Source organism: Elephantulus edwardii, unplaced genomic scaffold (genome assembly GCF_000299155.1).
Source record: "Elephantulus edwardii isolate Elephantulus edwardi_28Jun2011 unplaced genomic scaffold, EleEdw1.0 scaffold00040, whole genome shotgun sequence".
In the NCBI taxonomy this organism is placed as follows: Eukaryota; Metazoa; Chordata; class Mammalia; order Macroscelidea; family Macroscelididae; genus Elephantulus; species Elephantulus edwardii.
The window spans coordinates 709,009-730,431 of NW_006399790.1; the positions used below are offsets into that span (position 1 = coordinate 709,009).

A 21,423-nucleotide genomic window follows, 5' to 3' on the forward strand; every position below is an offset into this window, starting at 1 on the left:
AATGGACAACTGTAAAAGCGACACAAGAGAGAGTAAAAGAGGACAGTAACTTCCCACCCCATTCTTGCGATGAACTCAGGTGACTGTTTTAAGGTGACAGAATGCTGTCTACCTGGCACGCGCAGCAAGCCTGATGGTAGTGGGGTTCCTGTGGACCAGGAATTAAAGCGGTCACTTCCCTGCCCACCCACCACCCTTAATTCTTTGTTTTCACTTCATAGATTTTCCATGGAACCTTGTCATCGTTTCCGTTAAGCAAAATTAAAATGTCATTGGGAAACAAATATTAAAATGACAAATGAAGTCATATTTTTAGTTGACTATGAAATAACGGTAGCTGAGTTCATTAGTGTGCCCCATGGCCCATTTTTGAGTCATAGAAAAGAAAAGAAGGTCCTGTGGAAATCTCAGCTGTGTTACATTTAAATGGTGAGCGGGGCTGGCAGGGCTGTGCGGCAGCAGGATGACATTCTCCCCTCAGTACTCTGCTACTAAATAAACAGACGCCAGAACTGGCATAGGGTGTCACGTGTTGTACCACTAACCAAAAGGTCAGTGGTTCAAGTCCACCAGCTGCTCTGCTGGAGGAAAACAAGCAGTCTGCTATCATGAAGATATACAGCCTTCAGAACCTGATGGAGGGTCACGATGAGTTGGATACGAGTCTATAACAGTGGTAAGGGGTTGCACTGCCAACACAAAGGTACATGGTTGGAATCCACCAGTTTCTTGACAGGAGAGAGATAAACCGTCTCCTCCTATGTGACTGACTGCCTCTGAAAACCCACTGGAGGGTCAGCTATCGGTCGGTCCAGTCTCAGTGGTACACAACAGCAACTAAAGAGTGGTAGGCCGTACCTTTTATGAAAAGTGGGGAATTGTGGGGAGATTAAGGAGCCCTTGTGGTGCAGTAGTAAAAATGCTTGGTTGCTAACCATGAAGAACTGGGGATACAAGCCCGGCAGCCACTGTCCCATACATTTACAGCCAGGAAACCCCATGGGCAAGTCCTAACCTGTCCTACAGGGTCACTGGGCATCAGAATCAACCCACTGTCCATGGCCAATGGCTTCTGGTAGAGAGACTGAGCACTCTGAGATTTTACCAGATCAGTTTAACCAGCACTGAACACAACTGAGACCCAGGCTTCTACACTTCCTCCTACATTCAGTCTGTTAAGGCGGCAGCATCATTTGCCTGTAAAACAAGCCAAGACGATGTGAGTCCATTGTGGACTATGGGGCGGAACCTCCAGGAATGAACTGACTGGGTGTTGTTAGTAGCTTCCACCAAGGCTTGAGTCAAGGTTTAGTTAAGACGTTTTGTTCATGATTAGTCACACACTTGCTTTGGGGATTTTTTTTTCTTTCATTTTTAAAATACAGTGTTTTCTCTTCAAAAGTGGGGGAGGTGGGAGTAGAGGCAGGGACAAGAAAACTGAGGATAAATGAAGAGAGAAGGTAGTTTCCCAAGGTGAGGAAAGTAAAGGCCATTACAGTCAGAACAGGCCTCAGGACACTCTGAGAAGGTAACAGGGACTAAACTATGGAACAGTACTTTTCAATGTCTTAGAAGTTATTTTTCTTAGTAAAATAAATTTAAGGTGCTCTGGTAGTACAGCAGTTAAACACTAAGCTGCTAACCGAAAGGTTGACAGTTCAAACCCACCTGGTGTTCCACAGAGGGAAAAAACCCTGGCAATCTTCCCCCTTAAAGATTGTTATTATGTGACGCTGAGTCAGTTCCTAAACTTAGTGCCTTATAGGACAAAGTACAAAGCTACAGGGTTGCTATGAGTCAAAATTGATCTGGCAATGCACAACAAGAAGATAAAAGTACAATATTTCAAGTTTCTTAAGATAGGTTTTTAAATAAAATAGTAATAGACAAAAATTTGTAAAATAAATTATGTGCAGTCAAAGGTATTTACAATATTGAAAACTTAAATTTCAGTGAACTAGACCTATAGACTTCTTAAAATTAATTCAACCAAAGTACAACTGCAATATATAGTACTTGCTAACAACTTGTAGAGAGTTTTGGTGGTGTAGTGGTAAGGAGCTGCGCTATGTAAAATAAAATCATAAGATCTAAACTAATAGAAAATTGCTTTCTGAAAACAGAAGTAATTTTTTAACAGAAGTAATTTTTAAGAATTTAACTTTGTATGTAAAAATCAGTGCAAAAAATGCCAGAAAATACTGGATCAGAAGATGTAAGAAGTCATGAGTGGGATGGGAAGAGGCTGTTAACTGCAGTCAAAAAGTCAAGTCATTGCCATGGGGTTGGGAGTGACCCATAGCAGACCCTTCAGAGGATTTTTCAGAGGCTATAAATCACCTAAGAAGAGATAGCCTATCTCTTTCCAAGTGGAGATTGCTCATCTTTCTATCTCAGAGCAACTGTCTGATTTGAACCACCTACCTTTGGGTTGGCAGCACAATTCCTTACCACTGGAGGTTACCAGACCTCTTGTTAGCTGTAGCTGTTGTTCTTGTGTGCCACTGAGTCAGAAGTGACTCATAGCTGACCCTCTTGTTTTCCGAGGCAATAAATAACATGGGAGGAGACTCTCCGGCCTTCACCTGTGTAATAAATAGCTAGGGGATTCAAACCACTTGCCATTGAGATTGCAGTGCAGCTTCTCACCACTAGACCACCAGAGTTCCCTGTTAGCTACAAAGTAGTGTCTAATAAATAGAGCTAGAAATAGTAGTGTCACCACTCGACAGAAACCAAGTATCACTAAACTTTATGTTGGATTCAGTTCAGGAAAAGCTGGCATTTGCCATGAAAGAAACCAAGCACTTCAGGTGCCCAATACTCCCATTTACATTTTGTAAGGAATGTTACCTGCATTGATTTGATGGCAGTTTTCCCTGCTGGCAATCACTATGCAAACTTTCTGTACATTTTCAGGCCAAAGGGAGCTCAAATTTTGAAAGGAAGCTATACAGTTCAGTTGCTAAGGCCCATTTGCAATAACTACTTTGCATGATGTAATGGCTGCTTAACATGCTACGAAAAGTAACAGTGCCAGGATCAGGATGGCTGTCCTTCTGTATTTCTAAGATAAACTATTCATTCTTAGAGTTTTATTTTAAATTAAATCTAAAATATACATTCATAAATGTTGCAGCCAGGGCTAGTGTTTCATTTTAGATTTTTGATGACTAGTTCTAAAATGCCAATAAATTTCAAATGACCAGAAAGAATTGCAGTGCTAAGCATTTTGCTCTGCAGGTCAATAAACAGCTTGTCCAGGTTTTCAAATTTTCCTGTCTATAACATAAAACGACTGTCCTTATAAAATAAAATTACTATCCTTAAAGCTGAGGAGGTTTAAGCAAAACTTCCAGATTTACTGTTACATAAAGCAAATATGAAGCAAAAGAAAAGGGTATAGAGCTTCATTTCGAAGGTAATGTATTTCAGAAAAAGTTGTGAATGTAGCATTTCCTTGGCTGAAAATAGATCTATAATTTGATAAATATTATGGATTTAAAATTCAACAAACTAAACAGTCTCAGTGTGATGCCAGTCACAGAAGGCCAGATCTGGTCAGATGCCAAAAAGAACGGAAATTTTTAAGACATGTATGTCAAGCAGTTCTAACCTGACAGAATTCCAAAATATGAAATTTGGGGTTGAGGGGAGCGATTTCAGATTCCACTATAATGGGATGTGACTGTGTATTCTTAGCCAAATGCTACAAGACATCTCTGGCAATAAGCACATATCCTACACAGAATAATCATTTTGGCAATGAAGCAAGCACAGATACATCATGATATAAAATGTTTTTAATCAGTCTCATGCATATTAGACAATCCACATCTGCCAAATCTTCAGTCCACCCGAATCTGGCCATTTATTTGGAGCTGAAATCATAAGAGTTTTGCAGTGTTAGAATCATTGACATATTTCAGTTACTAGAATTTGGGGAGGAGTTTATTTGGTTAGTGCCCTTTTAACAAGCATTCTTTCTTTCCAAACGGTATTCATAGGTGGTAGTGAGGCACTTGAGCTCTTGTCTGTAAATATATAATAATCACTATTTTCATCAGTTATGGAATTTCCTTTAAAGAATAAGAATTGATCACTGTCTTCTGATTTGGGTATAAACTGGCAAAGGCTTTGTATGTGTAGACTCTCCTTATATACTTAATACTTCCACAGCTTTACTTATCAAAGAAAAATCAGGAAAGAAACAAAATCATGGAGAATCTATAGGGGACCAGAAGCAGGTGATCTTCCTTCTGCATCTGGAAGGTTTGTTGTCTCACAGATTGTATGTGCAATTAAAAGTGGATAATTGAAGTCATACTGAAAAATTGCTTAGATGATAGTTTCTACCTGGCAATCTAATTTGCAAATTCTTTCCATTTGTCAAAACACAGGAACCAGAAGTTGCTATTGTTATTATGTGCTGACAAGTCACTTGCGACTCATAGTGACCCTCTGTACAACAGCCCTAAATCCTGCTCTATCCTGTGCCAACCTTATTGTCTCTGACATACCTAACCCCATCACCCCAGTCACTGAGTCAATCCATCACATCAAGGATCTTCCTCTCCTGCGCTGTCCCTCCACCCACCCAAGCATGATGTCCCTCTCCAAGGTCTGGTCCCTCCTTGCAGTATGCCCAAAGTATGTCAGATGAAGCCTCAGAATCTTTGCTTCCAAGGAGCAGCCTAGTCTCACCCTCTCCAGGATGAACCTGTTTATTGTCTTAGCAGTCCATGGTATATTCAATACTCTTCTCCAGCACCACAGCTCAAAGCCATCAATTCTCCTTCTATCATCCGTAGTCATTTTTTACCTTTCTGCTGCATAGCAAGTAATTGCAAAGACTATGGCCTGGATCAGGCACACCTTAGTCTCCAGACTGATAGCATTGCTCTTCAGTAGTTTAGAGATGTCAGGTTAAAATAATAAAAAAAAATCTTCAAATCCCATTTCACAGTCCCTGTTTGTAATTTTGAGAATGAAATGCCAGATCCAAGGAGCCATCTCCTTGCTGAGTTTTCCAGTAACTTCATTCAGATGCAAAGATGAGAAAATAAGAGGAGACAGAGGAAGAAACAGGCTAGGAAGAGAGTGATAGGGGGTTAATGGGTTGGTTCCTTTTTATTAGCAGGGGATGTATTTAGCAGAAATTAGATGATCAGTTCTCCAAATATCTGTACTCAGGATCAATTGTTTGGAATATGATGTAGTTTATGAAGTTGGGATTTATAAAAAGGCAAAAGTTCTTGTCCAAGAAATTTAGATCCATCTAGAAAACTAGAACTCCTGGTTTTGCTCTCAGCTTTCCTAGTTTTGCTTGCCTGAGAAGTGTTCAGATGTTTGTCTAAAGTCATGAGAAAATTGGTTGAAAATCATCCAGATAATAATAAAGTTTGAAATAAGTCTTTGCCTATAGGAAATGAACCAACAGCAAACCCTTTTTAACCTGCAAAATTTATACCAACCTCTGGCCATTTTTTCAATCTCAGAAAAGGTAACTCCATATTATTTAAATTGATACATCACTGTAGAAATCCATTGTTTGCAACAATATGTCAAGCCACAGGGGGGTGGTGTTGTTACGTGCTGTCAAGTAAGAACCCACAGCTGATCCTCCAGCAGGTTTCAGAGGCTGTAAATCACATGAGGGGGTGACTGCTCATCTTTGCCCTGACAGCTGGTGGATTCAAAAGCAGCTGGTGGATTCAAACTCCCTGCCTTTGGGTTGGCAGTGGAACTCCTTACTACGAAGCAGAGTAGAAATTTGCAGAGTAGAAGTAGTCCGTTTAGATATAAACAGATACTGAGTTCAGGCGTTTCTTTAAAAAGGAAAAAATATTGTCTTATAGGGGAGGTCTTGCTCATATTTTTGTGTACAAATGACTTAACATGCAGTATTTTCCAAGTTTGTTCTGTATCATCTTTTTTTTTTTCTCTTTCAATTGTCCATAGTCATTGTGGGACAAATTTTCAAAAAGATCACATAGTCTAGATTTATACTTAGTTCTCACTCTTTCACCCACCAGTCATATTATAGAGATGGCTGTGTGTGGAGAAATAAATTTATAGAGACGGAGAAAAACAAGATCTACTGTTTTAGTCTTAACCATAAAGACAGACAACAGTATGAATAGGGCGTCAGGTCCAGAAAGGCCTTAGCTAGGCACAGGAATGCAAAGGAGTTCCCCCCCCCCACCTCAGTATCCTCCACGTGGTTGAGCCCAGGAAATGGGGTGAGGGGTAAAGCCCCATCCATGTGGGACAATAGAAAGCCACGTCAGGACACCAAGACACTGATCTGGTGGAAATAGGCCGTGAGGAGAAACACCTAGTGCATTTAGCTCACACCACTAACCCTGCACATAGTCCTTGTTAAGGAAACCTTGTATTCTATCTACGCCACCCCGCCACCAGCCAAGAACCAAAATGTGGACAGATCTCTGCATTGATTAGTACAGCAGCAAGACAGAACATTTCTCTTCCTCATCAGTAAAATAAATGTCACATCTCATGTGTGTGTGTGTGTAATTTGCATGCACAACATATATCATACTTAAGATATATAAGCTTAAGTTACATATTTATAGGCATATACTATGTGTTTATGAAATATATTGCCTAGATGTTTACATATAAACACTATATTTTTCTCTATATATCATACAGTATGTATAATATATAAAATATTTGAACATTATATATAATGATTATCCTATATATTGAATAGTATATGCCATATATCATCTCTATTTAAAGATATTTATATATACCTTTATGTATATAAAAGGAGAAAGATATTACACAATAGCAATGGCATATCTTATGGGCCGCATTTACACACAGATTTTATACAGTGCTCACACACAATAGCTAAATATCTTTAAACCATGAATGGATATTAGTAAATTTCATTTGGGGGGCTCTTATGCAGCTCTCTAGGTGCTCTAATGGGTAAGGAGAGCTGCATTGCCAACTGAAAGGCAAGTGGTTCAAATCCACCAGCTGCTCCATGGGAAAAAAGATGGGCAAGCTCCTCCCCTGCTATTTACCACCTTTGAAAACCTGCAGGAAGGTCAGCTATGAGTTGGTTCTGACTTGCCAGCACATAACAAAAAGTGAGGAAAAAGAATTCCTGAGATTAAAACCTAATGCAGTAATTGTTGTTGTTGTTTGGTACCGTCGAGTCGTAGACGACTCATAGCGACCCTGTGAATGAACAGCCTGAGCACTGTTCATATACAGAGCTTCCGGAGGCAAGCCATTTCGGAAGTGGGTGCCGCTCCTGCTTCCAGGCTTGATTTAGTCGGGAAGCTCCAGCCAACACTGTCCACCATGGGTACCCGTTACCACGACTGGCACATCACTGTCACAGTGCTCAGCATCACAGCAACTGCGAGTTACCTCTGTACAGCAACGCACAGACCAGTGCTATACCACCTAGAAGAACGTTTGACAGGAAAACAATTTGAACCTGGCCGAGGGCCGCAGATGAAAATCACCCACCTTTGGCTTGGTAGCATCACTTCCTTTCTACTAGGCCAACGTAGCTCTCTCTTTGTCGTTGTTATTGTTGTTTGGTGTCGTCGAGTCGTAGACGACTCATAGTGACCCTATGAACGAACAGCCAACGCAATGATTAGAATGATCAAAATGTGACAGGCTCCTAAAAGGCTAAGATGTGTCTGTAGTCCTCTAATGTGAGCATCTGTCTTTATTTAATCCGAGTACACTTCTACTCTCACTCTTAACTGTGAGACAAAACAGGCCCTGACAAACCAAACAATTCTGTTCATAAAGTAAATGTTTATAACTCACAAAGTGTAAATGTAACCCAATTAATGAACTTCTCTCTGAAAGGAGATGTGACTTAGTCCTGACTTATAAACACTTTCCATTTCTTCCCCCCCAAAACACAAAAATCATAAATTTATGTGGATATCATTGAAAGGATTTTATACACATGAACTATTTAGTAAAGTTTGCCTAAGGAAATGTTTTAAGCAGATTTTTCTCACACACTATACTCTATAGATTTTTCTAGAATGTAGTAATTTTGTTTCCATATGTGAAGTTTGGCACTACCCAGGCATGCTATAAAAGGAGCCCTGGTAGCATAGTGGGTTGTGTGTTGGGCTGCTAACCAAAGGTCGGCACTTTGAATCCACCAGCTGCTCCGTGGGAGGAGGATGTGAGGCAGTCTGGTCCCGTCAAGACTTAGAGCTTCAGAAACTCGATGGAGGAGGGTGGGTATGAATCAGAACCAACTCAATGACAGTAGGCTGTTTGGGGTTTTAGGGAGCTTCATTGTTTCTGAATGATTTAGGGATCTTCTTTGTTTTGTAATAGTGAATGTTTTCACACTGAAACCGAAAGCTCATCCTTTAGCAAACCATTCCATTTCATCCTGTCATGGAGGAAATCGAAAAGCTGCAAACGTCAGGAGCGCTCCAAGGCATCAGGCCTCTGCGGCTGGGAAATCATCTTAAAAAATCATTTGAATTACAAAAATCCAGATGGACAAGGCAGAATTACTCCTTGACACAAATAAACAGATAAAATAAACTTCCCAGGCTGGCTATGGTAGCAGGACTACCAATTAATCAACTTAAAAGATGATCCAAGCAATGAACAACTTTTCAGAAGCTACTTGGTAAAAATTAGGCAACCTCTCAGTTATTAGTGGAATCCTGGTTTGGTGGATTATAAACAACCCTAAAAGCTTTGGTCAGGCCCAGGAAAGGGCCTGGGAGAGAATGAGATTCAATTTGACCAAGCAACAGCGTCACTGGAGGATTAGCCAGTTGAGTTTTTCCACCATCAGTCTTATCATATGTGCTGCTTTTTCTCATCATTGACCAGAAAGTCTGGAAGTTAAGTGCATGTTCTTCCTGTGTGCTGTCTATTCCATTTCAGCCCTTAATGATTCCATGTGACAGAACAGAACTTCTGTCCGCTGGGGTTTTTCTAGGCTCAAACCATTTAGGAGCAGGTCGCCCAACCTTTCTATACTACTGGGAAGCCAATTCAAACTGCTAACCTTTCAGTTAACCAATGAGCTCTTGACCATTATGTCACCAGGGCTCCTTTAATTGTATACAGAAATAGAGAAATCCTTTGAAAAAGACAAATTATTAGTCTAAGTCCTTTGATATTTGCTTTCACTAGGTGACAATCTCAAAGTCCACAACCAATAAAATCAGTTTCCTTTTAAAATCCCGTCCCTGGCACAAATTGTATGTGAGTGAGGGCAAAGATACAAGCACTTGTTCATAGCCTGAACAATTAACATTGAACTTGTGTTTGTGTCTTGACACCTACCAATAGCCATGTGTTCACACGCATATAAGAATATAGACACATTGTACAATAATGAAAATTTTTTTTTCAAAGAGAAAAGCAAACTGGGTGGGGCAACAGGGAGGAAAATGTGCAACAATGAATGAATGGAAATCCAAGTTCTCTATAAACTTTCACTAAAACTCAGTTTTTTAAAAAAAAGAAATGTCTACAGTTTGGCAGATTTTAAAGTATATTGAAATCATTGCAAGTAATCTCTTTATTTACTACAAATGTATCATAAATGCCAAGAAAAATAGCCATTCATAAAAATGATACCAAATGTATCAATTCTTTTAATTCAAATTTTGTCAAGAGAAAAAGACTACATTAAGCAATGGTTTTCTCTTCAAGTCTTATAAGTATGAGATGTAATCCACAAAAAAATAATATAAACACCTAAGGAACAAAAATGAACACAAGCATCTTGAATCTTGTTTTAAAAGACAACTGAATATTTCAGAAACTCTTTTAACTTCAGAATTTTATGTGTTTCTTAACAGTTGCAACCCTGTGAAAATGGGACTTGTAAAATTGGTAGTCTCCTAGCATCTTTACTAGGATGCAGTCTTTTACTTCAAGGTCAGCCTCTGACCTGCCCTTCTGATGATAAGGCATGACTCCCATTACCATTTCAGGGCCCCTGGTAAACAAGGTCTAAATCAGTTTGGAACTTCATCTTTAGGTAGATAGATCTCCATGGAAGTGTTGCTATCAGAGACACTGGGACATTGGAAATGGGAGTTTGTTCGGATCAAGTGATGCTCTGTGCCAATGGTGCATGCCCCTTGGCCAGATCTAATAGAGACCTATCCAGAGCTTCAACTTCATAAAGAAAAACTTCTTTACAAAGAAATTTGAGTGTGGTTCTAGCTGCAATACTTTTGCCTTTAAAACAACTTTTTAAAAAAATGGAGGACAGAGCCACGCTTCTGTAAAATATCTGCATGCAGTACCCACATGCAGTATCGATTTGTCTGTCTTTAAGATTTGGCTCTGAAGTCCTGCTTGCAGAACTCCAACTCCACAGTTTAGAGATGTGGTGCTATGAGGGAGCAAAGGGTGACACCTGCTGATAAAGGAGGGAGGAAATAGAAACTATCAGAATCTCTCTGCTCTTTCCATGATTCCCATTGGCTCAGTTTCTGAAGTGGCAGCAAAAATCAGGTCGGGGCTGGCTGGGGGAAAATATATCAGGAAGTGATTCTCTGTGACATCCCCCTACCTTCTATTTACTTTTCATTTCCTCCATATCTCTGTTCTCTGTCCCATTCCTCAGATCTAACAGAAGAAGTTGCCGTAGATCACTGCTCCAAAGGAGTTTGCATTTTAATAGGATACACTCAAGGCCGAAACTGAAGGACAGTAATGAATGAATTAAAAAAAATAGTAAAAATAATCATGATGAACCCGTAATGATGGTCAGAGCAGGCATGCTGGGTGTAGAAGGCAGAGCATCCTTAATGTCCTGGCACTTGGAATGTTTCTCTCCTTAATCCAGGCCAGGAAACAAGGACTCAATGGTTGACCTTTCCTAAAGGGCAACAAACCGACCTCTTCAACATAATCCAGCTGTGGATCAGGCCTACTGTCAGCCAGCTCTGCTCCTCCCAGGGAAATACCCATAGCTGTGCTGGCTGGCTCTTGGGCCACCCTTGACTGGCTGAGCTTTCTACAAGGGAGGCCAGATTATTCCTGAAATCCAAAGCACTCCTCTAAGACACCACACAAACACCACCTTGGGGGTTAGGCGGCCGAATCTGCTAGAGATGTGTGACTTGAAAAGCAAGATTTTGGTCTATGTGGAATGGAGGAGGGGCTTTCAAGGCAAGGCTAGTAATAACTAGCAACAAATGGTCAGGCAGAACACATTGTTGGTTAGGGCAACCTATCCTGGCCTCTTGAGTGTCTGCCCAAACACCCTGGTAACAAACAAGATGAACCAAACAAAATCCTTTCTTTTCAAAACTCATGAGACTAAAACTAAGATTCTCTGTGGAACTGCCCCCACATCCTAGAGCCTCTTTTTTACTGGGTCCCTTTTTCTGTCAGTAAGTGGATTCAACATAATGCAAAAAAGACTCAAGACTTCAGAGAAAAGATCAAGCTATAGAAGTACAAAGCATTCTCAATGTCGGAACAGAACTAAAGAGAAAAAAGCTAATAGCCTAACATCACCCTTTCCTCAAGTTAGATTATTTTCATTTTGAACCCTCGAGCTCCATGCTTTACACCTTAATGCCTCTGCTAATTCGAATTCCTTTTCTAATTTTGCATATAAAATTATTCCATGAAGAAGTATTGCTGTATTTTCCAGCAATAGTCAGGGTCAGATTATAAAGCATCATAGTAAAGTAAAAAATACTTCAGGACATACTTTTTAGTGTAAATTCTATCATATGACTAATTGTAGTCTTGCTAAATGTATCCATCTTTTTTTAACCATAATTAATGATTCAGTACTAAGGTTCTTTTTACATTTTGTTTGTTTGTTTTCAGCAAGTAAATACAGGTAGTCCCTGCATTATAAACAAGTTCCATTCCTAAGTGTGTCTTTAAATTGAATTTGTCAGTCAGTCAGAACAGTTGGTACAGTTCATAACTTATGTCAATTAATCAAATGTTCATCTTAGTATATTACAGAGTATGTACCTTTCTATGTACAAAAAATTTAAAGAAACTCTCCAGATTCACTTAATCGTCTCTAACATTATCATGTTTTCACGCACATTGCAAGAACTTCCCATTTATGATTAGGAACTCTCACATGGATTTTGACTTTTTCATTCACCAGACTTTACAAGGCTATTGGTTTATAACTAAGAATTATACATAATAAAATGTTTGTAACCTAGGGGGACTGCCTGTCCTATTAACAACAATAATAATGGCAAAATCATTTGTCCGTTCCAGGGAGCACTTGAAGTACATCTTGCCCCCCAAAACTTATTCTACCTGACCCAAGTTTAGGATTTCCCCCAGAATGAAGCTGCCTCAGAAATCGTAATCATTTTTGCCCTCATTTCAACAAAACAATTACTTTTCGACAAAGGTTGGCTGGTCCTTCCTGAGACAGGCTTAATAAATAGTTTTCCCTCCTGAGACTAGATGCTAACTCTCTAAAACCTAATTAAAAGCAGGATGCCATTCAATGAATGCACTTTCTTCCAGTCCATGTCTGGGGAGTTTAGGTGCCTCCAATTTAATAGGGGCCATGGTGCTAGTTATCAAATTGACTGGCTTGACCTGACCTCTAAAAGATGCTATAAAACGATGCCTAGTAAATAAAGATAAATGCCAAATCCCTCTGAGGAAGCAGGTCTATATCATTACCATGAAATGGGCATTTGGGTTTGAGGTCAAGACTTCACAATAAGAATATAAATACCAGCCAGGCATGAGGGTAAGACGTGCGTTCAGTTATTGTACACAAAAGATAAAAGTGACTCACTTCACTCAAGCATTCTGCTTGACTGGGGATTTTAAATTCCTTTTTAAAAACAAGACTATTGTACCACAGGGTAAAGATTTTATTATCCTCAATAATGGGATAGAATAAGCCAGGGCGTGGAAGCAGAAAATTAGATCGGCTGATCCCAGCGCTAAGATGGGTTAGGAAAAGCCACAGTTGTTCACTTTGGTGAGCTTTTCAATGTTATTGAGAGCTGAAAACCATGGAAGATCCAGGGGAAAGTGTCGGTCATTCTGCACAGGGTCCTAGACAGTCAAATGTAGTCAGAACAGGGCATGTAATATTCTAAAGTTACTGGAATACTAAACCAAGGCGCTGGCGCACTCGCTCTCAGAGGCCATTGCCAAATGATGCACAGTAGACAGCAGAGTTGCTACCTGCTTGATAAGTTATTTCTGAACAACCACCAAAATTGGTCAAAAGTGAAAGCTAATTTTTGTCTCTTGCATGGAGAGTTCCTATACACCTTGTTCTATTTGCATTTTCTCCTTTTCTTTTTTCTCTTCAAACAGGACCCTATGTGTTTTGCTTTCCAATGTTTCTTAGATTTATTACATCTGCTCATATATTCTGGAGAAGCAAGGGGGGGGGGCCCAGAAAGAACCTGATATTTAGTTTCCTATCAAGCCTCAATTTAAATACAGCGTCTCTTTCACACTCAAGGAGTGCACATGGCCAAACGGAAACTAAGTGGTGGGCTGTTACCACAGAACCCTCTGCCCACTGCCTTCCCTGTGCTGATTTGTGGCCAGACATGCAGGGATGATAAGTGAAATGATGAGCATCCAGGCACCTTCTCTGGAGTGCTCCACAAACCAGTAGGAAGAGACACCTTGCAAATGGCACCAGCAAACCCTAAGCTGTGGATACACACACTCCACCAGAGACATAGGCACAAAGTCTACTCGGCTTCCTATAGGTACAAATCCATTCTGGGGTTTTTTTGGCCAGATGGGAGGCCGAGGATATTAGCTCCCCCTAGCTGCCCATTCACAAGCCATTAACGTTTATGATTCACTGAAATGCAGGTCTCTGTCTCCATAGAAGAAATCAATGGCATTTGAAAGCCTGTCACTGCTTAGGGCTGGTTTATATTTACTCTAACCCAGAGGTATCCCAGCACTAAGTTGATGTCCCCCTCCCTTTAAAAAGATAGTTCACTAAACTTTTGCTCTGGTCTTTTTCTGCCTTCACCCCCCTCAGGTCATGGATTATATGGGACCTTTGAAATGTTATCCTCCTGGAGAAAAACTAGAGAAGACCAACATGTTAAAGAGAGAACTGCAGCAGTCTATGCAGACTCCATGCTCTCCTTCTCTCTCACCACTGCCATGTACTTGGTCACCTTTGGCATAGGGGCCAGCCCTTTCACGAACATTGAGGCAGCCAGGATTTTCTGCTGCAATTCCTGTATCGCAATCTTCTTCAACTACCTCTATGTACTCTCGTTTTATGGTTCCAGCCTGGTGTTCACTGGCTACATAGAAAACAATTACCAGCATAGTATCTTCTGTAGGAAAGTCCCAAAGCCTGAAGTATTACAGGAGAAGCCGGCATGGTACAGGTTTCTCCTGACGGCCAGATTCAGTGAGGACACAGCTGACGGCGAGGAAGCCAACACGTACGAGAGTCACTTATTGGTATGTTTCCTCAAACGCTATTACTGTGACTGGATAACCAACACCTATGTCAAGCCTTTTGTAGTTCTCTTTTACCTTATTTATATTTCCTTTGCCTTAATGGGCTATCTGCAGGTCAGTGAAGGGTCAGACCTTAGTAACATCGTAGCAACTGCGACGCAAACCATTGAGTATACTACTGCCCAGCAAAAGTACTTTAGTAACTACAGTCCAGTGATTGGGTTTTACATATACGAGTCCATAGAATACTGGAACACTAGTGTCCAAGAAGACGTGCTAGAATACACTAAGGGGTTTGTGCGGATATCCTGGTTTGAGAGCTATTTAAATTACCTTCGGAAACTTAACGTGTCCACTGGCTTGCCTAAGAAAAACTTTACAGACATGTTGAGGCATTCCTTCCTGAAAGCCCCCCAATTTTCACATTTTCAAGAGGACATCATCTTCTCTAAAAAGTACAATGATGAGGTCGATGTAGTGGCCTCCAGAATGTTTTTGGTGGCCAAGACCATGGAAACCAACAGAGAAGAACTCTACGATCTCCTGGAGACTCTGAGGAGACTTTCTGTCACCTCCAAGGTGAAGTTCATAGTCTTCAATCCATCCTTTGTGTACATGGACCGATATGCCTCCTCTCTGGGAGCCCCCCTGCACAACTCCTGCATCAGTGCTTTATTCCTGCTCTTCTTCTCGGCATTCCTGGTGGCAGATTCTCTGATTAACGTCTGGATCACTCTAACGGTTGTATCCGTGGAGTTTGGAGTGATAGGTTTCATGACATTATGGAAAGTAGAATTAGACTGCATTTCTGTGCTATGCTTAATTTATGGAATTAACTACACAATTGACAATTGTGCTCCACTGTTATCCACATTTGTTCTGGGCAAGGATTTCACAAGAACTAAATGGGTAAAAAATGCCCTGGAAGTGCATGGGGTAGCTATTTTACAGAGTTACCTCTGCTATATTGTTGGTCTGATTCCTCTCGCAGCTGTGCCTTCAAATCTGACCTGTACACTGTTCAGGTGCTTGTTTTTAATAGCATTTGTCACCTTCTTTCACTGCTTTGCCATTTTACCTGTGATACTGACTTTCCTGCCACCCTCTAAGAAAAAAAGGAAAGAGAAGAAAAATCCCGAAAACCGGGAGGAAATTGAGTGTGTAGAAATGGTGGATATTGATAGTACCCGAGTGGTTGACCAAATTACAACAGTGTGATAGTTATCTGCTTGTTATATTTTCACCCTAGGTCTTATCCAAACAAAGAGACTATGTTAATGAAGTAATTTAAACACAAGTTTGTCCCTTTTTTTTTTTTTAAAGAATAAGAAACCATTCCCACAAAAGCAAAGGACAAGGAGGGAAAAAATGGGCAATCTTTGAAGCTAAAGGGATTCTGTGAGGAAAAATACATGCAAAGACATACACATAGAAGTCCTAGGAAATGTCTAAAACACACACATACACACGCGCGCGCGCATGCACAGAGACCCTAGGAGACTTCTGATCTATTACACAAAGATCACACAGAAGAAACCACAGTAGAAAGCAAGATCCTATTCAAGCCACACCACAGTTGCTGCTGCTGTTGTGGCAAAGATTCTAAATAGAAATAGCTTTGTTCAAAACAAACCCTGGCAGGGTCAGTAATTAGCTACTGCATTTAGCTCCATAGGGCCACAAAGAGATGAGTGTGCAAATTCTTTTTTTTATTTTTTATTTTTGTGTGAGTGTACCGTCAAATCAGATCTGACTGGTACAGGAGGAGATTGTCCCTCCTTTTCCCGGCACAGCATCTGGTGGATTCGAACCGTGTGCCTCTGGGATTGTAGTTGCAGCTCCATGCCACTAAGCCACCAGAGCTCCCCTAGAGTGTGCAAATTCTGATCAGCACTGACAAGCTAGAACCTCAGAAGGACACACACAGAGTAGCCATCCCTCCTAGACTAAAACAGAATCACCCTGAAGTTCACCCAGGTGAGATAGCTTTGTTGACTCCAGTGCATGTATGTTGCTCGGTTACTATAGCTGTATGGTTTGGTTACTACACCTTTAAACCATCAACAGTTTCAGCAATGGAGAGTAAGGGCGATACCATTTTGAAATACCATGTTGCTTGTCAATGAATGGATCTACTTTATTATTTACAGTTTTTTACAGTAGGCCCCAAGTATCCCAAACCAGAGAGCCAGGCCGCAGTACCTGGCAAGACGGAGGAAAAGTGGGTGTCTATGTGAACCCAGAGACAGCATCTCTGTTTTGGCAGAATAAGAAAAAACTGCCAGCTGGGACAGCTGTTTGCAGTTTGGCCCTCCAAGATTTTTGCGTGGATGCCCAGAAACAACATCTGCCCACACATAGCTGAGGAAAGAAAAATGAACACTGAAATGGTAACTTGCTGTAGCTTCCAACTTGGAGTCTCAGCCTACCTTTGCTGGGAGACATGCCCACTAAGAGCCAAACAGGGGAAAGAGGTCTTTAATGATTGTTAAGTCCTGAAACATGCTCTTCAGAGAACCACAGGGAGATCTAGGGCTGAAGGGAAGATAGATGGAAATGACTGGAAAAAGGAAACGCTGCCATAAAACTTGCAAGGATGGTAAACTTTCTTGGCATCTTTAAAAAGTTGCATTCTCACCAAAATGGGCTGTACTTTCACAAAACTGTCCCCTTACCCTCAAACCCACCTATTGGACACCCTCCTAGTCGCAGGGCTCTTTGTCCAGTAACAAGCTTCCATGTTTGTGCTGCTGCTCTGCAGTGTCTATAGGGAAAGAATTCATGTCTGAACACAAGAAAGCTGTGTCAGCTGACCCAGATGCAACTAGAACTTAATGAGCTTCAGTTGGAAGAGGCTGTGTGCGTGCTGTCCTAGCCCCCTGCATTTCCTTAAATCTTTAAAATGGAAACTCAAACCTGGTCACCTTTGAGGCAAATGTCCATAGTATTTCTTATTCCTCATTAGACACACAGCTTATACAGACACTTATAGTGGTCAACATTTCTCAAACACATCTTTCTGGACCTTTGCGGACATACTGTGCAACTTGCCCACTCTCTGAAGAAGAGGAAACTCAGACCTAGGAGAATAAAGTGACTGGCTCAGGGTCACAACATTAAGGGTTTCCATTGGAGCGTCCCTAAAATAGAGCAGGCCAATTTTAGATTTTTCTCACAGGATGATTGTTAGACCCCCTCAAGATATATTTACAAGGAAGGGGCACAGGCAGACATGCTTTAAAAAACACTCTGTGATTCAGGTTTGCAGCTGACTTTCCAAACAGCAAAAATGCCCAAACAACCACACCAAGTACAAACCCATGTCCCTCCCTCCATTTTCTGTACTGTTGTCTACACAGCACTAACAACATAGGCAGGGGAGCCGAGCTAGAGCATTCCACACTTGTTCAGTCTCCCCTGCAGACACACTAAGAGATCATACCAACAAGTGAAGCACTCAGCTAGAAGATAATGAGCTTTAATCTGAGGACAAGTACAGTCCTCTCAAAAGGGCAAGTTTTGCATAATGGATCTATGATCAATTCTCTCTCCAAGGGGCCTACAACCTGGCTATTATTTATAAAACACAACTGAAGAGGGGATTGGTCTTATTCTTAAATCATATGTTGTTAAATCTGTTTACGAAAAGTGTGTTCTAAATCAGCCATTGATTTCGTGTTGGCCACATGGAGCACTATGACTTAAAGTGACTCCACAAAACTGACACAATACGCACCAATTAAATGGATTTTGAATTTAATAATACAATTTGGTCAACCAGAATGACTTATTGTGGAACTTTGTTTTCTGACAGCAGTCTTTCAACTTGGTTGAATCTCTGTATACCTTGAGATACTGTATTTTTAAACGAAGGGCATTTTCAAACTTGTCAACTTCTCTTTTCAGCGCTTGAAATCCAGACTTACGGAACTCTGTGGAATGAATTTTTTTTTCCTACTGGGGAACTCTGCATGCTAAGATGTATTATTTATTGTTAGATCACTATTATTTATTTGTTAATATTGATTACTGCTCTGACAGCATAGTTTAGCCCCACCATGGAGAAGACACTTTAGAAGTAAATCATAATCACACCCTCATAAAGTTTGAGTCTTCATAAAGTTTTACTTTTATAATTGCTATAAAGAGGGAAAGAATGATCCCAGCAAACACCTGCAAAGCTTTTTGGCTTCATTTATGTCCACTTTACCAAAGAAACCTATTTGATTGGTTTTGAGTTGGTTTTTTGTTGTTTGTTTACCAAAGAAAATATTCCATTTATAAAAAAAAATTATGCCGATTGATTAAAAACTTGTGAAAATTTGGGCTTTCTTGGCCATCCATAAAGGAAAAAAGACAGGGTAAGAATGAATATCTCACTGAGTAAAACTCAGCAGAAAATGTAAATTTACAAGGAACTTGGGGATTGCAAGAAAGAAATGATACTTGAAACAGGGCATTTTTGTTAAGTCATACACCTTTCCAACAAGTAGCATCAGTGCTCCTCAGGCTAAAAGAGCTAAATTTTGTTTCACAGGGGGGAAAAGGTAAGGCAACCCCTCATGAAGCTTTCTCTCCATTGTTCTGATTCATAAATTTGCTTTTGGGGTTTTATATCTGAGGTGTTTTGTTGTTTGGTTTGGTGTGTGTTTGTGTTTCTTTGTCTTGTGCCCACCTTTCTTACCATTTTTAACGCCTCTCCATTTTCATTCTGAAATGAATCAATCAGTTGGCATACTCTATGGCCACAGTTATTTATGCAATATCCTGCTCTTAATCAAAGCTCTTTAGTACCCTTTTGTTTGAACTCACCAACACTCAACTGTTCTGAATGGCATTCTAAGACCATGACACCCGTTTTCTCCAGCCACAGTGGCCAAGCTTAGCTGTGTTTATCTCAAGAACAGGTGGGAAAGAACAGTCATCCTGGGAGTTTGGTGTGAGGGCTTCTTAGACACAAATGTTACCCTCGTCATAATTGCTTTCTTCCTTTGGATTCTATTAAAGTACCCCAGCAGCTTGTACTAGTGTTTGACCTCTGTGAATCTGTTTTCTTGTCTGCAAAATGGGAATAGTGATAATAATAACTCTTTATGTTCAACAAATACTTACTGAGCGCCTAATATCACCCAGATACAGTTCTGGAAATGGGGAAACAAAGAAATGAGCAAAACAGGTAACAATTCTATTTTCTGGAATTTGGGTGATAATGCCATTTTCCTGTGAGAATAGAATGCTATGAAATACTCATGGCAGGCCCTGGCATAGGAATACAGAAGAAATTCAAGACTTTATTATTGGGAATCTGATGTCTCAAAGGGTGACATTAGGATGCAGGATACAAAACTATTGAGAGGAAGATTTTGGGCCAAGATTCAGGTTGTATAAAGATACTGTGGGTCTCCACAGGAGGTAGTGAATTCCCAGTTACTCAAAATCAGGCTGGATCAATGCTTAGCAGGGCACAAGCTCTGGCTGGATGTTGAGGATGGATGACAATCTTTGAAAAAATGAGTCACAGGCACTTGGGGATGGGAGTGGGTAGGAGTGAGAAGGGGAGGGCACTATTTAATAACAATGCCTGGCTTGCCTGCAGACATTTGGACATTTCCTCTAGGTAATTTGCTTTAAGTTTGTGATAAATAAAAAGCACCAGGTATTTGAAGCCATAAAGTTCCCTTTAATTCTTTTTAAGTCTGTTAAAGCTCCAACACAAAGGACACTATTGAATTAATACTACTGGATTTTCTGGCAAAGAACTGAGAATGGCTGGGGCCAACACATTGCAGAATTCCTCCCCGTGGTGGTTACAACTGTTTATTTCTGTTTCCTGCCAGTTCAGGAGAAAGCAAAAAGGAAAGTGAATGAGCTAGAATGTGCTGTTCACTTGAATAGGCAGTGTCAGTATGTCCTCCCTAATCCGCCTCTCACCTGCCTCCTCCTCTACCCAGGTGATCTGTTTGAAGTTCTCTTTGATATTTATGAGGGCACCAAGCAAGGAAGAGGAAATGAGGTAACCAGAGAACTATGACCACTGCAGATTTTCAAGGTAGATTAAAAGCAACACCACAATTGTGTGTTGCTTTCCTGAAGGGAAAAGGCAGCTTATTTCTGAAGTACAAAGAATTGTGTACTGTGCTGGCAGACAAGGACTGCCCAATAAACAGGAATATATCACAGGCTTACCTGTGCTTACTAATTTGTAGTGCACAATTTCACCTGTTTTTTTCATTACAGTAGAGACTGACTGTAATTCTTCTGACAGAACTGATTCTTCAGGTATAACTTCAGTAACAATAAAATGTACCTAGGTTCACATAAGGGCAAGGCTAGAAGAATGGTTACAAAGGAGGTACTCGCAACTAAGCAGTGACATTTATCTTAACCACTGCCTAGCCATGACAAAGAACACTTATGCAGATGGAGGAATATTAGTCCCATTTTTTTGCAGCAGATATGAATTCTGAGGGCTTTACACATTAGGATTGAATTCCTCCCAATGGCAAAGACTCTCAGCCTTTGGAAAATCCAAAGGATTCTCTCTGGTAATACAATGTACTTGACAGGGCAAAGCTTAAATACATTTGACTTTCAGGTCTTTACTCTTTAAATTAATATCTTGTCAAAATCCAATCTCCAGCCTCATTTCTATCACTGAGTCCATATTTTCCAAACATTCCTTCCTTGTTTCCAACCTTTGTATTTCAGTCACCAATCATTATCAATGCATTTTGATTGCATGTTTGATCAATTTCAGACTGCAAAAGGTTGAAATCTTCAACTTTTTCCTATTTAGATTTAGTGGTGGTTGTTGTGTACCACAGAGTCTGAACTGTCCCATAGCAGAACCTCTCGTAGGTTTTCAGAAGCAGTTAATCACATTGGAGGAGACTGCCCATCTATCTCCCACAAAGGATCTGGTGGCCTCAAACCATGAGTCTTCGGGATTGTAGAACAACTTCTTTC

General features: G+C 40.5%; 1 protein-coding gene across 1 annotated transcript in view; it reads left to right on the forward strand.

Annotated features, from left to right (window-relative positions):
* Nucleotides 1–15,797, forward strand: part of PTCHD1 (patched domain containing 1) — a 91,520-nt gene extending 75,723 nt beyond the window's left edge. Inside the window, exon 3 of the mRNA XM_006885034.1 lies at nucleotides 14,021–15,797. Coding sequence (XP_006885096.1) covers nucleotides 14,021–15,675 — 1,655 coding nt within the window. The 3' untranslated portion in view covers nucleotides 15,676–15,797. The remainder of the gene's footprint in view (nucleotides 1–14,020) is intronic.
* Nucleotides 15,798–21,423: the final 5,626 nt, after the last annotated feature.